The sequence below is a fragment of the Podarcis filfolensis genome (genome assembly GCF_964270895.1).
Source record: "Podarcis filfolensis genome assembly, chromosome: Z".
NCBI lineage: Eukaryota > Metazoa > Chordata > Lepidosauria > Squamata > Lacertidae > Podarcis > Podarcis filfolensis.
The window spans coordinates 38422507-38439208 of NC_139617.1; the positions used below are offsets into that span (position 1 = coordinate 38422507).

At 42.5% G+C, this 16702-nt stretch overlaps 1 protein-coding gene and 1 long non-coding RNA gene across 19 annotated transcripts in view; both read right to left on the minus strand.

Moving 5' to 3' along the window:
- The window catches only part of MAPKAP1 (MAPK associated protein 1), a 180867-nt gene that overhangs the window by 138565 nt on the left and 25600 nt on the right, over window positions 1-16702 (minus strand). For all 18 annotated transcript variants that reach the window (XR_014543994.1, XR_014543995.1, XR_014543996.1 and 15 more), the window contains exon 4: window positions 12181-12332. Coding sequence is in view for 8 of the 18 variants with exons in the window: in XM_083597002.1 (XP_083453128.1) it covers window positions 12181-12332 (152 nt within the window). In the remaining 10 variants the exon portion in view is untranslated. The remainder of the gene's footprint in view (window positions 1-12180; window positions 12333-16702) is intronic.
- Window positions 5443-6838, minus strand: LOC310754812. Its single transcript, XR_014544046.1, has 2 exons — window positions 6426-6838; window positions 5443-5712 (listed from the first exon to the last, which is right to left on the minus strand). It is a non-coding gene; the product is annotated as an uncharacterized lncRNA (long non-coding RNA).

A 16702-nucleotide genomic window follows, 5' to 3' on the forward strand; every position in this document is an offset into this window, starting at 1 on the left:
CCCCATTGGGTGATTTGTAGAACCTAATCACAGTTCTGGATTTGCATGAAGTCAGGGCATGGGAGGGAAGCAAAGGAGAAGGCAGAATAGAAGAGAACTGGCTTCAGAAATGAGGTTGGGAAGGTGAAAAGCGAGCTTAGCAGTTGCAGGGAGTGGAAAGAGGAAGTTCTAGACTAGAGGGTTAATGTGGGGGAAATGACTGGAGGAAGGGTTGGCAAATGGAATGAGCAGGGGCCCTGTGTGTGTGTGTGTGTGTGTGTGTGTGTGTGTGTGTGTGTGTGTGTGTATACACACATACATATACTTTAGATAGATATACAGTGTGTGCATATGTGTGTATTTAACTCAATCTGGGGCTAGCCTCCAAGAGGCTGGCATCACAATTTGATTACCACAACCATACTTTTTAACTGCTGTCAAAAGAGACAGCGCCTTGTATAAACAGCTGCCGGGACACATGCCTGCTTTCTGTAGTCCCAGCTTTAAATCATACAGCAGTGATGAATCTTTATCTGACACTAATACTTTTTAACTTCATAAGGACAATTAAAATGAATTGCAGCTAAATGCTCACACAAGAAATCCTTGTTGCATAGTAACATGTTTTTCACATTGCTGGCGGTTTGTGTGTGTGTGGGGGGGGTGAAAAACAGAAAGATGCAACTGGCTTTCAAATGCAACCTCTTTTAGAAGGTTTTAGATCTGAATAGCAAAGGAGCAAAAACAAGGGGGGAAAGGGTTCAGAAAGGCCACTGGGTGCAAGTAGCATAAAAAATGATTTGGCTACATCTAGGCAGGAGGCCTGTGACCTGCATTTTATACATTTATTTAAAATGGTTTCTGCCTTCAGACAAAAGGGCTCAAGGCAGCTTATGAATAAGCACTTAAACACACACACAACACACAACAAACTACTTGACCAAACCACAAAAATAAAAGGAGCCAAAACAGAGGACCCTGCAAGTAAAACTCAGCAAGAATTTGGAAAGCAAGATTACAGTTTGAAGCACCTCTTTACCTTGGTTTTTGACACTTGATGTGTATATTTTTGGTACTCACCCTATTTTTGTGATTGTAAGTTGTTTTAAATTGTTTTTAATATTGTGTTTTTGTGTTGTAATCTGCCCTGGGGGCATAGTGTAATAAATAAATAATACTGAAAAGGCTTGTCATCCTCTAAATGTTGTTAAAGGCATGGGAGGACAGGATGGGTTTCACTTGGAACTTAGAAGGCAACAAAGGCAGTGCTGGGCAAACATGCCTAAGCAGTAAGTGACATAATCTGGAAGCCATCACCAAAAAGGTCCTCTTGCCCAGCAGCCCATGGTCTAAACCTCTGAAGGTGCTGGTGGTGGGGATCAAGACTTGGCCCTCTTGTGAGGATCTCAGCTGCTGCATGTGAGAGAAGGTGGTATTTGAAATTATACCTCCCCCGCAGCTCCTGAGCCCAAGACCAGTATTGCACGCTGTGCTGAGAACTGAATGGGTAATAGGGAAGGCGCACCGCTCAGTTGTAGAGCTCATGGGAGCCTGATATGGAATTACTATCTCAGCAAAGGCCCAGGAGAGACTGGAAGGTTTATACCTTCTTGGGCAGCTTCTCCCTCTCCTTGGTCATCAGCTGGGTCCCAAAGCACCCCTGGCTTTCTCTGGCTTTCCCAAGCAGACACGCAGTGAGAGTATGATATTTTTTGCAAATTGTTGAAAGTGGTTATACTTGTGAATCATATTGTGTTTGATCATACTGTATTTTAATTACATTTTATGCTTGCGAGTCACCCAGAGAACGTTATTGAGTTGCCTTATAGATATTAAAAATACAATTAATTAAATTTAGTATTAGTATTATTTATTCCAGTATATATCCCACCTAAGAGCCTGGGGCACATAAATATCTTGTATTCAGCACTACCTATATTCAGTGCAGATTCACACACACACACAAAAAGTACATTGACTTCCGGAAGGAATCACGGCAGACTAAATATCTCTAGTCAACACTCTGTTGACGGAGATAATTATGTGGTGATTAATGATACATAAATCTTGGTTATCACATTCTTGCTCTGAAGATAGAGAACAAAGGGAATAACTTCTGATGCTCTGGAAAACCTGCCTTACACACCATGTTTTTAGGGGGACCCAGACAGGGTGAGTTATTTAGAGCAAGGGACTTCCATTTTGCAGAAATACCACATAATAGTCCTGAAGATCAATCCTTCAGGTTGGTAAAACCTCCCTTTTTAAAATTACTTTTGAGACACTAATAAATTATGACTGAGGTGATTCTGTCCGGCAGTTGAAATTTGGAATGCAAGTCGGCTGCTGGCACAAGGAGAGACAATCATTCAAAGGTTGAAAGTAAAACAAAAAGCCTGTTTTAATTGTTTGTACCAAAGAAAGATTCCAAATGGCTAAGGCATGATCCAGCTGTTAGAAATTTCTTGTTTTATTTTTTAAAACTGACTCGCTGAAAGTGCTGATTGCAAAAGTGAAACTAGCTTTTCTAAGCTACTGTGAGAAAAGAATACTGTCAGATAAGCAGACGGTTAACATGTTTTTAAAGCAGAGACTATAAGCAGACTGAGTTGTTAATAAGAATAAGACAACAAGAATAAGACACCCCGTTGACTGTTGGCATCATGCAGCAATTACTGGGTGAGCAACTGAGAGAGGCTAGAGCTGGGGTGCATAAAATGGTGAATAAAAATGGACCAGAGAAAAATGCGGCTGAGGAGATCAGAGCCTATAGAGAATGATGTTGATGGAAGACTTCCAGAGCAGGAAAGTGGAGTGCTAAAAATGGAAGTAGTGGATGACAAAATAGAGAGACTCTTTATACTGGTGCCTGGAGGAGTGAGGCAATTTGGGGTGAAGTTGTGGTGTTGGAGAAGTGGAATGAAAGAAACCATGGAGCAAGAGATTAAGAAATACAGTGGTGCCTCGCAAGACGAAAAGAATCCGTTCTGCGAGTCTCTTCGTCTAGCGGTTTTTTCGTCTTGCAAAGCAAGCCCATTGACGGATTAGCGGATTAGCGCTATTAGCGGTTTATCGGCTTAGAAAAAGGGGGGGGGGGAACCCGCAGGAACTCCCAAGACATTTTCGTCTTGCGAAGCAAGCCCATAGGAGATTCGTTTTGCAAAGCAACTCCAAAACGGAAAACTCTTTCGTCTAGCGAGTTTTCCGTCTTGCGAGGCATTCGTTTTGCGGGGCACCACTGTATTCTGAGCTGGCAGTGATAGAGCTGCAAAAGTGGAGACTGTGTATCAGAAGGAGAAAGCTACAAACCTCTTGCGACAAGTCTGGAAAAAGAATGGAAGAGTAGGAAATGGAAGGATTTTTTTTTTCTAATTTAGGATGGAAACTCATGGCCAACAGGAATTGGGATTGGAAGGTATTGAATTGCGTGTGAATTAAGGAATATAACATAAGTAAATTACGATGGATTACTGTTTTAATATATGACCAGAGTGGGGAGACTCCTGTTTGAATAAAGATGAAGGATCTATTGTTTTTCACCATCAGATATAAAGTCACTATGCAGGACTGAAGGAAGACTATTGTTGACAATTACTGATAGCAACTGGAGAACCCCTTTTAGACTTTTTTCCATGGAAGGGAAAATGAATGAACTTGAGATGTCTAGATCTGAAGACTGGAGAAATATTGCCTAGCAGAAGGAGGAACAGTGGGATACCATTCTGAAATGAATGTTTTGAATATTTTGAATAATCTTTGTATATAACTGGCAGACAGAGAATCTGAAGTCTCCTCTATTTTATTTTTCTGTTTTCTGTCTTTATTCTTTTATTATCTTTATATTCCTGTTTTCTCCTCTTTTCCCCCAGCTTCATTTTTGTTTCTATTTTATTTTTATTTTATTTTATTTCTGTGTCCTCTACTATGGGTCACTGAAGGGACTTAATGAAGGACCCTGCGTGAGAGACAGGGAAGGGAAGATCTCCCAGGGTGGAGGCAGAGAGAAGAAAGGGAAGCTCTCATGTGAGAGCTAGGAGGGTCCATTTCTTTCTGTGTCAGACAAGGATGAAGATCTAACTCTGAGAGAAGGCTCTGCATTTCTTCTTTTTCTTCTTCTTTCTCTGTTTTTGTTCCTATCTAGATTAGTTTTAAAAAATCCTTTTCTCCTATGAAAAGGCTTTAATAAAAATTGTTCTGAAAAAAAGTACAGTGGTACCTCGGGTTACATACGCTTCATGTTACATACACTTCAGGTTTCAGACTCTGCTAACCCAGAAATAGTGCTTCAGGTTAAGAACTTTGCTTCAGGATGAGAACAGAAATTGTGCTCCGGCGGCGCGGCGGCAGCAGGAGGCCCCATTAGCTAAAGTGGTGCTTCAGGTTAAGAACAGTTTCAGGTTAAGAACGGACCTTCGGAACGAATTAAGTACTTAACCCGAGGTACCACTGTACATTAATTAAGCAAATCAGTGTCGATGGGACTACTCCAAGGGGAACTTATCTGGATGCAGCCCAATGAGTTTTGCGCATTTAGACAAAAATTCCTGCAATAATCTGGATGGAACACTCATAATTAAACATATGTGAATTGAAATAGTCTGAGCCATCGCTCCCCCATCACATCACAGCAGACTCAACCCCATTCCAACCTTGCTGCCTATTCCTGGACCTGCTGAGAGATGGGGGGAGCGATGGCCACTTCAAGGACTTCTAGGGCTGCTTCAAGGGCTCCTACCATTCACAGAGGAAACTTGGGCCCCAGAGAGATTCCCCACCCATACACCAGACGAGTATGTGGGTGGTGATTCTGCACCTACCAGTGATACCTCCTATGCTGCTCTGGAGGCAGGGAGGGGGTGCAGGAGGAATTGGCACAGAATCTCCAACCAGCTCCCTTTCTCCAGTGTAAGGGGAAATGCCATTCACTACAAGCCTCAACTCAGTGGTACAACTCAGCTGCACTACCACACTAGAGTGAAGAAAGGTGAATGTCCCTTGCTTCCATTTGTGATGGTGTAATAATAATAATAATAATAATAATAATAATAATAATAATAATTTATTATTTGTACCCCGCCCATCTGGCTGGGTCTCCCCAGTCACTCTGGGTGGCTTCCAACAAAGATTAAAAATACATTAAAATGTCACACATTAAAAACTTCCCTTAACAGGGCTGCCTTCAGGTGTCTTCTAAATGTCAGACAGTTGTTTATCTCTTTGACATCTGATGGGAGGGCATTCCACAGGGCGGGCGCCACTACTGAGAAGGCCCTCTGCCTGGTTCCCTGTAGCTTTGCTTCTCGCAGTGAGGGAACCGCCAGAAGGCCCTCGGCGCTGGACCTCAGTGTCTGGGCTGAACGATGGGGGTGGAGATGCTCCTTCAGGTATACTGGGCTGAGGGATTTGGCGAAGTGTCTAAACTGGTACAGTACAAACAAAAGCACACACACTCCCACAAACAGACATGGTTGAATCAGGCTCAGATATCCTGCTGTTTTACTGTTGTTGGTTTTACTGTTTTGTAATACTTAATCTTTGCGATCTTGCTTTATTTTAAGATGCTGTAAGCCGAACGTTGAGTGGACATTTGGCTCAGGAAGTAAGGTTATAAACTTGAACCCAAATAAATAGATTAAAAGTCTTGTGTCCTGAGGGAGGGGGGGTAAAGCCTCTCCCACAATTCCCTCAAGTCCGATTTTGAAGCCATTTCTAATGAGCACGTTTCAGCTTTCTCTGCAATATGGAAGAAAAATAATTTTGTATTATATGGTACTTTCTTTTTTATTTTTACAGGCACTTAAGAAATAATAAACATGTTTGATTTTGATACACCTATTTAGGGCAGAAATGCTTCATGATGTGAAATGGAAATTAAAGCCTCTAATTTTTGCACAATAGGTTTTAAAATGTCAAATTAACATCTCGGGCAATTTTTTTTTAAAAAAACCAGTTACACACTACAGTGTGCCTCCTTTCTCCGGTGTGGATATTTCCCCCCCTCCTTTTTCTTTTTAGGAAAGCTATTTAATATCTGAAATTGTGGGGGGGAAATGGTTCATAATTATGCAGACATATAACTGGAACGCAACTGGAACAAGAGCAGCATGCGAAAAATGTATTTAAGGTCTATCATCCCAAAATGCTGCTAAAAGCTATTAACCAGTACGTGTTAATTGCCACAGCATTCATATTAATTTTCACTTCAGGCCCGACATTGTGGAATATTTCCCTTGATACGTTTTAAACAAAGTTTAATTTAAGGAACTGCTTCTATCAACACTTATGAAAATTAACAGCCAAGCAATTAGTACTCATGAATTATCCCTCCCCCCCCCACTCCCCAGCCTCATTGTTAAAAACAGTTTCTAACAAAGAAGTTGTTGTTTTGTTTTATGCTGGTTCATAGACATTTCATTAAAGAGAAAGGAAGAAAAGCACCTCCCCACCTGCCCTGGGCACCAAGGGCCAAATTCTGTTAAGTCCATCTTTAGAATCAACCCTAGAAAAGGGCTCCATGAACCCTCTGCGCTTCATGCACATGCGCCCGGCAGCTGGCCTGGTGTGGTGGGTTCTGTTGACCCTGCGGCCCCCGTTCCTGCCCTAGAAAAGGTTCAAATCCATCGTCAGATCATCATTGTTTTATTGTTGTTTTATTGTTTATTGTTGATTTTTAGATATACACTGCTCAAGTTTGACACCAAAAAATTATAGCAATACTATGGAAAGACATACTTACTTACTTACAGCACATTTTAAAAATAAATAAAGATATGGAACATGTAAAATCAATAAAAAGCAATGCTAAAACCTGGTCATTGCTGAAAGACCTGTGGACATTAGAACACAGATACAGTGGTACCTCGGGCTGCATACGCTTCAGGTTACATACACTTCAGGTTACAGACTCCGCTAACCCAGAAATAGTGCTTCAGGTTAAGAACTTTGCTTCAGGATAAGAAGAGAAATCGTGCTCCGGCGGCGCGGCAGCAGCGGGAGGCCCTACTAGCTAAAGTGGAACTTCAGGTTAAGAACGGACCTCCAGAACGAATTAAGTACTTAACCTGAGGTACCACTGTATCCTCAGTAGCATGTAGCAGATAAGCCCTCCCACCCCAAAGCTCTATGCTACAGAATAGAATGGCTTCTTACGCCAAATCATGATTAAGATCAGAAAATTTGAAATTTGGGCGGCGGGGGGGGGGAACATGTAGATAACAATTTTTCCATTCCTCTCTTTCATAACACTATGTCCAATGAAGCTGAATGTTGGAAGACTCAGGACAGATAAAAGAAAGTACTTCTTCACACACATTGCATAATTAAAACTAAGGTATTTGCTCCCACAGGAGGCAGTGATGGCCCACAACTTGGGTGGCTTTAAAAGAGGATTGGACAATCCATGGAAGAGGAGAAGGCTATCAGTGGGGCTTAGACTGTTGCATGAACTGCCCTAGGCCTGTGGTTTCCAACCAGTGTGCTGTGGCACCCTGAGGTGCCTTGAATGATGGCCAGGGGTGCTGTGGGCAGCACTGGCCTCTGTCCCTCTTTCCTTCCCTCCCTCCTCTGATGCCCTCTCACATCTCTGGCTCCCAAAGGCTTGCACAGCTGTTGGTTGCAGCAGCCCTGGTTACAAACTCCCCAGGCAAATGCTGCCTGGGGGTGCTGGTTGCTAGGAGCTGAGGCAGCTCAGAGACCAGGGGCGGCTGTGGTAGATGCCTGGAGGACTCCCAAGTAGAGGGGAGAGGAGAAGAGGCTGAGGGAACACTCCACAAGGGAGGGTGTTCGAAAATGGGTGAGAGGTTGCCAGCTCTGCAGGAAAGGGGTGACATAACTGGGTCCTGAGCCCCACAGGGGTGCCATAGTTGGTCAAGGAAGCCGTGGACTCAAGAAGGTTGAAAACCTCTGCCCTAGGCCGATCTTCAGAAGACCAGTGGGCAGAGGCACCAATAAAAGGCACAGAGTGATCCAGAGAAGCTTTTTGAATGCATTATCCAATACTGTAGCCATGATGGCTTATCTCTGCCTGCATGGTCAGAGGCAATAATATATCTCAATAGCAGTTGCTGGAAACTATAGGAGGGGAAAGCATTCTTGTGCTTGGGCCCTGCTTGCAGGCTTACAGACATCTGGTTGGCCACTGTGAGAACAGAATGCTGGACTAGATGGGCCTCTGGCCTGACAAGCTGGCTTGGCTCCCCACCCCCCAGCCCAATAGTTGCTTCTGGCCTGTCGAATCCTACAGCTGTCAGGGAATTCCTATTTCTTTATTAACATACATTATCAATCTGGACTGTAAGTCTGCAAAGATATGCAATGTCTGTAGCTGTGATTTACTTTTTTTTAAACAGCAAACCTCTCAACAAAAATTGATGTTATTTCACTTAAATTCATTTAAAGAACTGGGCTCATTAGTGCTGGTGGAGAACTTTGTTCACAGAGCAAGCCACACTAATCCCTTGCATCTCTCCCAGAGAAACACAACTGTGATTTTATCTGGCAAGCACGAGAGATGAAACTTTCTAATAATGATTTAGGGTTTTTTTTAAAAGGAAATAATAATAATAAAAAGGAATCAAAAGCTCTGGTTCCAAATCTAAAAGAGGATTTCAAGAGTCACCCCAGCCTCTAGAGTAAATACATAATTAAGTAGGGTTTTTTTAACCATGCTTAATTAGGCCCCAAAGCCCCCCTTAATAGACTCCCCCATCTCTCCCCAATTAGGCACCACTTTCCCAGGGGAACCAGAGTAGCTCAGTTAATTATGCAAATCAGGCACATACTATTCCCAGGAAAAGAATTATGAATATTTGCAGAAAAACACATCTCTTAGCATGTAAAAAAAAGGGGGGGAACAGCAACCTTCGTATCTTAAAAACACTGAAGAGCACCGATAACAGGGAGAGTGTTGTTAAAATGTTGGTTCTGATGCAATCGTGACAAGCATGTTACAAGGTAGTAGCAGTAACAGTACAGTATTAATAATAATGAAAGACTACATAACGAAAAGGAAGCCAGGACACATTTGCTGCAGCATGGTGATTTCCATAACTACTGCTCAGCTAAGAATGAAGACTTTGCTTGTTTTAAAATTTTATGTTAAGGCCTTATACACAGCCTTTTTTTTTTTTTTTAATCCTTCAAGGTGGTTAAGGCCACATTCAGACCAAACATTTAAAGCAGTATTCTCTTCAGAGAGCTACAATTCCCAGAGTTCCCTGAGAAGAGGGGTTGATTGCTAAAGCATTCTGGGAATTGTAGTTCTAGAAGGGGAATAAGGGTCTCCTAACAACTCTCGGCACCCTTAATGAATTACACTTCCTATGATTTTTTGTGGGAAGCCGCAATTGTTTAAAGTGGTATTAGTGCATTAAATGCATGGTGTGCATGTGGCCTGAGCCAAAGGATCATTACATTCCAATCTGTATATTAGTTCAAGAGGTGTGACTATGGTCAGTTGAATCAATAAGCGCAGACCAAATGAATTTCCCTTCCACCCTACTGAGCATCTGACTTGATTCCAATTGTCCAAGAGTTTGCAAACTGAAAAGGAGCCAGGCGGAGAAGATGACCACCTCCTTTTTTGATTGCATTATGGACTTCATTTCCCCAAACTCTAGTTTATTTGGGATGAGACGGCACACACATATGCACAAGTATTTCCTCTTTGCCTTGATCAAAACACTGTTCACCATCACAAACTTTTGGGGCTTCACAGGATACTATTCATTTTGCCTACTATCCCTGAGGTTACTTTCATTTGGCTGCTCTTTTGTACAGAAATCAAACACAATTCCATTACTCAACAGCAGCTTCTGTTGCAGATTTCCCAGAAATTGGCAGGCGGGTCCTGTGTGTTTGTAGCACCCAGTTCTATGGCTGCAATTTGTTTTAACTGTTTTTAATACTGACCTTTTAAATGTTGTAACCTGCCCTGGGGACCTGCTAGTGAGGGGTGTGCAGTATTAATAATTACAAAACCAATAAACACTAGATCGGCCATAGAGAAGCCCAAATTTCATTGTTGCCAGCTAGTTGGCAACGGTGGGTAGGAAATCATGCATTTTGTAGGCAAGAATGTTCTTCTCCTTTTCCATTAAGTCGCCAAGCACCACAAAATTCCATCTCATTGGAAACACCAGGTTTGCACTTGCAGAGTATATGGGAGTGTGTTCTTGCAGCAGCCTGGAAAATTCCCATTTCTCCTGCCCAAGCTACACAAACTTACCTATGCTGGATTGATAAACACAATCTAATGATGTTGGCTGACCAAAGCATACCCTGGTGAAAGAAAAAGCTGCCCCACTACCACTCATCATGCCAGAGAGATAACATAGGTCAGGTAAATGCTAATTAGCACACAGGATCATAGAACGTAGGAAGCTACCTTCCAGCTCATTAGTGTCCACACTGACTGCCAGCAGCTCTCTTCCAGGGTTTTAGATTGGGATTACAGTTGTCTTAGTATTTCTTTTTGAAATGAAAGGCAATGTGTTAGTATTGGTATTATTCCCTCAGCATGCTAACAAATGGTACCTCAGGTTAAGAACTTAATTCGTTCTGGAGGTCTGTTCTTAACCTGAAACTGTTCTTAACCTGAGGTACCACTTTAGCTAATGGGGCCTCCTGCTGCCACTGTGCCGCCGCCGCGCGATTTCTGTTCTCATCCTGAAGCAAAGTTCTTAACCCGAGGTACTATTTCTGGGTTAGCAGAGTCTGTAACCTGAAGCGTTTGTAACCTGAAGCATCTGTAACCCGAGGTACCACTGTACATTGTCTTGTGTATAAATGGACCTTTATTCTTACAGAGAGCAGAATTTGAGTAGTTATGGGGTTGTATCAAATATTAATCCTACTTAAAGCAGACCCACTGAAATTTATGAACCTGGTTGACGTAGGCACATTAATTTGAATTGGCCTACCCTGAGTAAACTTAGTTCAATTCAGTCCAATGACTCTACAGAGCAACTCTTAACAGGGGGATTTTGCAATTTAGCTCAACGCATCTGTGTTATCAGCAATTCACAGAGAGTGAAAAGCCACTTTCCACCTTCCTTAGAGCAAAGTATTATCCAAATGTCAGGCGTAAAAGTTAAGTCTGGAAAAAGAAGACAGAAAGCGATGGGCTCTGTCTGTTGTCACTTGTAACCCTTTCCTTTCCAGGAGAGACCAACAGCCATCCATTTCAGCCCTTCTGGAGCTTAGGACAAAAATAAAAGGCAAAGAAGGAACTGTTTTTGTTGGCTTTAGGGCAACCAACAAAATGTGGTGCAAACAGTAATGCACTGAATGGTAAACATTAATTCAGCAAAATAATAAAAGATTTTGACAACTTAGGGCTGATGCATATCTAATGTGGCTCTCCACCTTAACAGAAAATGCTCCCACTCCTTTTGTGTGATAATCCACAGGCTAGGGAGCTGATCCTCACAGTGGTCTGGAAAGTTTCCATTTATTCCTCCGGCTAGGCAAGCCAGCAGAAGAGGCTACAGCTCAGGGTGGTAGAGTACCTGGGTTCAGTCCCCAGCAACACTGCCAGGAAGGGTGGGGAGAGCTCCTTGCCTGAAACCCTGGAAAGCTGATGCCAGTCAATATAGACAAATACCGTGCTAGATGAACCAACAGAGTTAGTCAGTATAAAGCAGCTTCCAATGCTCCTGTTTGATTCAGCCTCTGTATTCAGTATCACGAGGACTAGAATTCTGATTTCTTTTAAGAATTGCAGACATTCAGCACATGCTTTGGTCCCGGTTTCAATCCCCAGCATCTCCAGATAGATTTCTGCCTTAAACCACAGAGAGCCACTGCAGCCACTATAGACAATGCTGAGCGAGACATGAGACAGCTTCCTAGGTTCCAAGGTATCAATGCAACACAGAGTCTCTCCAGAAGACCTCTGGCTATGGGGTTTGGTGCACACAGGAAGGGATCCTCCTTTAGTATCCCAGTATCCCAGGACAAGTCTGCACAAGACAGGATTTATTCATTTTTTTAAGTCCCTGCAAGGGCTTAAAACCTGGACTGTTTGCCCACATCAGTCACCTTTGTAGTCTCTAAAATGGCCAAAATCCACCCACAGAGCATCAGTATTTTTAAAATCTGGAAAGAATTTGGGTTGGAAAAACGCAAGGAAGACTTCCAGATACAAGGTGTTTTTTTTTTTCTTTTTAAGGGAGGGCACTGATCTCTCTCTCTCCTACTTACCTTGCCATCAAACTTTGAGTATTCGTTGAATGGGTTGTTCAGTTGTAGGGGGCACTGTTCCAGCCGTACTGAGAGGATTGATGGCTTCGTAGCAGCACGCTGAGGCTTCACCCTGAAGTTCTTCTTCTCAAACAGCAGGCTCAGCTCCTCCGCTGCAATTAAAAGGAAGCCAGATATGTCAGAAAGTACTGAAAATTTCCCCCCTCCCGAATGAGGGATCTGATGGTAAAAGGATCACAAGCAGCAGATCGCGAAGCCAACACCCAGTAGTAATTAAATGTTTTCTGTGTTCCATGCATTCCAAAAGGCACTGCAATCATAATCATAGGAAAAGAAGCAGCTGTGTTACACTGAGCCAGGGCATTGTTCTATCCAGCTCTGTATGGGCTACACTGACTGTAAGCAGCTTTCCATGGTTTCAGGAGATGCTACTGAATATGGGAAACCTCATCTAGGTGGCTATAAACCTATGCCCTAATAAAACCTAAGGTCCACTAGCAAACCTAGGCCCTATATAAACCCAGGCTATCTCCTGATCCTATACAAATCCAGGCCCTACAAACCTATGAAACAGTGCCGTAAACCAGGGATGGGGAACCTCTGGCCCACAGGCCAAATTCTAATATTTTATTTTTTTTAATTGCTGTAGCCTGCCCTGGGACCTTGTGGTAAGACAAAATGAGCAAGCAACAACTAACTATTGGAGGCAAATAGAACAGACCTTTGAGGCTTCATTACAATCAAATGGTATAATAAATACAAAATAAATACGTCTTTGACATAATGGGACCATGTCAAGAGCAAATCCGATGGCGATTTTACGATATGGCTGGGAAAAGACTGAAACCTCTAGTATGTCTTCTGCTGATAGCTGACAAGCTGCAAATGAGAGGGAGGGGTTACTACAATGTCTGCTGGAAATGGACAAGCTGATTGAGCCAGTTCAAGGGAGGGAAGGAAGGTTGCAGAAAATGAATTCTGCTGGAACATGGAGCTGTTTTGTGGGATACTGGGACATAAGATATGGACATGAGACTTGAAACAACTTTGTTTTCTTAATAGTATAGTCTTTACTTTTTGTAAGTAGCATAGTCTCTGTTTACTAGTATAGTTAATAGCATTACTCTTATAAAAGTATTATAAAGATTTTTTAAAACAATATCAACATTATTACTGTATTGGCCTGAATATAAGCCGTATCCAAATATAAGCTGCACCTTTATAATTCAAGGGGGGGGGGAGACAATACCCGAATATAAGCTGCGCCCTTAAAATTCCGAGGCACTCACACCTGTTCCATTTTACCATCTTTCTGTTTCAGCAGTGATATCATTTCTGTAAGGTTGCAAATTTAACCCGCACTTTAACTTTTCACAGTCGGAATTTGGAAAAAAAAGTGAGGCTTATATTCAGGCCAATACGGTATTAACAACAACAACAACAACAACAACAACAACAGAAGACCTGCTGGATCAGACCAATAGCCCACCTAGTCCACCATCCTGTTCTCACAGTGGCCAGCCAGATGCCTCTGGTAAACCCATAAGCAGGACCCAAGCACAACAGTACCCTCCTCTCCTGTGGGTATCGCCAAGTTTAGTGTTATGGGAGGGGTGGGTGGGAAACTGTGGATGCGGAACACAAACATCATGGCTATTACCAATAGCACCTTTATTTTCCACTAATTTGCCAGATCCTCTTTTAAAACCATCCAAGTTGGTGGCCATTACTGCCTCATGTGGTAGTGAGTTCCATAGTTTAACTGAGTGCTGTGTACTTCATTTGCCTATCCTGAATCTTCCTTCAGCTTTATGGGATGTCCACAAGCTCTAGTTTTGGGAGAGGGAAAAACTTTTCTCTGACCACTTTCTGCATGCCATGCCTAATTTTATAAACTTCTGTCATGCAGCCTCTTTTCATTAAACTATAAAAGTCCCAAAATGCTTTTTGCAAAGGGAGGTTGCTCCATGACCTTGATCATTTTGACTGCCAAAATGATCCATAGTTGAACTATGCACTGTGTGAAGACAGCAACAACAATGTTTACTAATACTGGAATGGGTCCATAAGGTTGTTGTTTTTTCAAAACCACACACACCAGCTTCACAGCTGATGTCATATGTGACATCACAGGCAAGTGGTTGGCAGTGCTCCTTAAAGTGGGCTTCTGACAATACACTGGAAAGGTAGGCTTGCTGTCACCACCAAGCAGCTGATTCCAAGCAGCGTTGAGAGAGATAGGGAGGGAGACAAAGAGATAAAGACAGATACACAGAGATGGGGGGGGGGGGAGGTTCTAGGATACTTGGGTGGGCACCTTCTTTCAGTCCCATCAACTTGTGAAGCATGGTGGTGGTGGTGACACCCTTTTCTGTGGCTGCTCCCATAGTGCAGGATTCTCTCCCAAGAAAGGTTAGACTGGTTCCCTCTTTGCTACCGTTATGCTGGCAGGTTCAGAAAGACCTTTGGAAACTTAGGTGCAGGTGATGCTGATCACAGGGCAAACAGGATTTTAATTGCTGGTTCCAAATGTGTTCCGATAAATTCTAATTATTATTTCTAACTAGTTTGGGTTTTATTCCTCTCTCCCTCTCTCTCTTTTTTTACAATGATGCTTTTAAATTTTGCGATCCGCCGTAAATCCCACCTTGGGAGAAACATGGGACATAAATGCATTAAATAAATAAATAAATAAATGATAGGTAAGGTGTGGCTTAGATGTGGAGAAGGGGTAAGCTAACCCTAGCAAAAATACAAAATGGTTATATATGCAATCAAAGCTGAAAGGGTGGTGGGGAGGGGACCTTGCTGTAGCATAATCAGAAGAAACGCCCCACCAGTTGACATGACAAGGATACCTAAAAAATGAGGATGGATGACAAAAAAACAAAAAAACAAAACCAAGACCTGTCGAGTTTTCACCTATTAGTGCTGGCCTCTCTTTCTCTGAACAGCAACTGTATCTGGTGAGTGAGTTTTTGCTCCACATCTGCTCCAGGAGCGAAGCAGCCCCCAAACTCAATCAATCACTATTGGTGGATCAGCATTCAATCTGCCCCGCTCTGTCTCCGTTCTTTATTCGCCTGCCTGGATTTGTGCACGTCCCAAAGATTTACATGCTGCCCCTCCCGAGGATTGGAACTGCTGCCGAAGGCAGATTGAGTGGGGACTTCCAAAGCTGGTGTCGCGGGGAGGGGGGAGCTGTTCGTTAAATGGCAAAATTAAAACTTGTCAAATCATGGCTAAGTCGTTATGGCTTCCCGGTTAATTCGGGAGCCGGGAGCAGCTCTGACTGGGATATGGAGATGGAGGATGCACAGGTGCAGGCACCAGGAAAGAGAGAAATGGAAATGGAAATAAAATAAAGATACCCAACAGGGCCGTGCAAGATTATTAAATTCTCTCTGAACTAAGACAGCACAAAAAATGTCATTATGTATCCCAGGTACGTGTTATGCTGTGTGAAACCCTTTATGCTTATTCTGAAGTCTCTCTCTCTCTCTCTCTCTCTCTCTCACACACACACACACACACACTGCCAAAATAGGTAAATAAATAAATAAATAAATAAATAAATAAAATCTCATTTGCAATTATATTCTTGCAGCATGGCGTGAAGTTATTTCTTGGGCCTTTTTGGAAAGCTTCGAGTCCCCTGGAGCTCAAGGCATACATTTCATTGGCTTTGGTGAGAGGAGCGAGTGTTTCAATATGTAGTTTTGTTCCTCATGAAGCACTAGGGAGGCATTGCTTTATTGTCTCCTCTGCTGGCACGGACCCCGAGTGCATCTCTGGAGTTCTCCTCTGCAGATTACTATGGCATCTGTTTTGGTTGAGTTCCCTTGCCTGAGTTGAAACCTTGTGCAATTCTGGGACTGTTCAGGATAACAACACAAGACTGGAGAGGAGGAGGAGGGCAGGAAACTGATGAGCATTGTAGTTTAATTTGGCCAAGTTCCCCTTCTGCTACACAACGCAGTGGCCCAGTGCAGGCTTAATCACCAACTCTGTGAAAACCTCCATTTGCAAATTATGAACTAGCAGCTGGAACAGGCTCACTCTCTCTCTCTGAAGCAAATTCCCTTCACCTTTCCAGCACCAATCATGGTTTCAAATTCAGTTACCACCAATGGTAAACAACTCTTGGTAATGATAACCAATGTTTTCTTAAAACCATGGTTGGCAAATCCACTTCAAGCCAAACCATGGTTTACTGGGGAATGTTGGTTTACATGGTTTATGTTGGCAGTGTTGAACTTTTATTTTATTTAGAAGTGTTTATCTTTTAAAAAAATCCTTAAGTGGTGTACAAAAATAATATAAAATTATTATTAATAAAACAGACGAAGTTGGTAAAAAAATAAAATATATATATGTAGCCTTGCTGAAATAACATTGTTTTCAGCAGGCAATATAGGGAGAGTATCTGCCTTTTTTTTGCAAAAAGAAGCTCAACAATTTTGGGGGTTTCCTTTAAAAAAAAAAGCGCTCAACAATTTTCAACTTTTTGAAAGATGGCAAC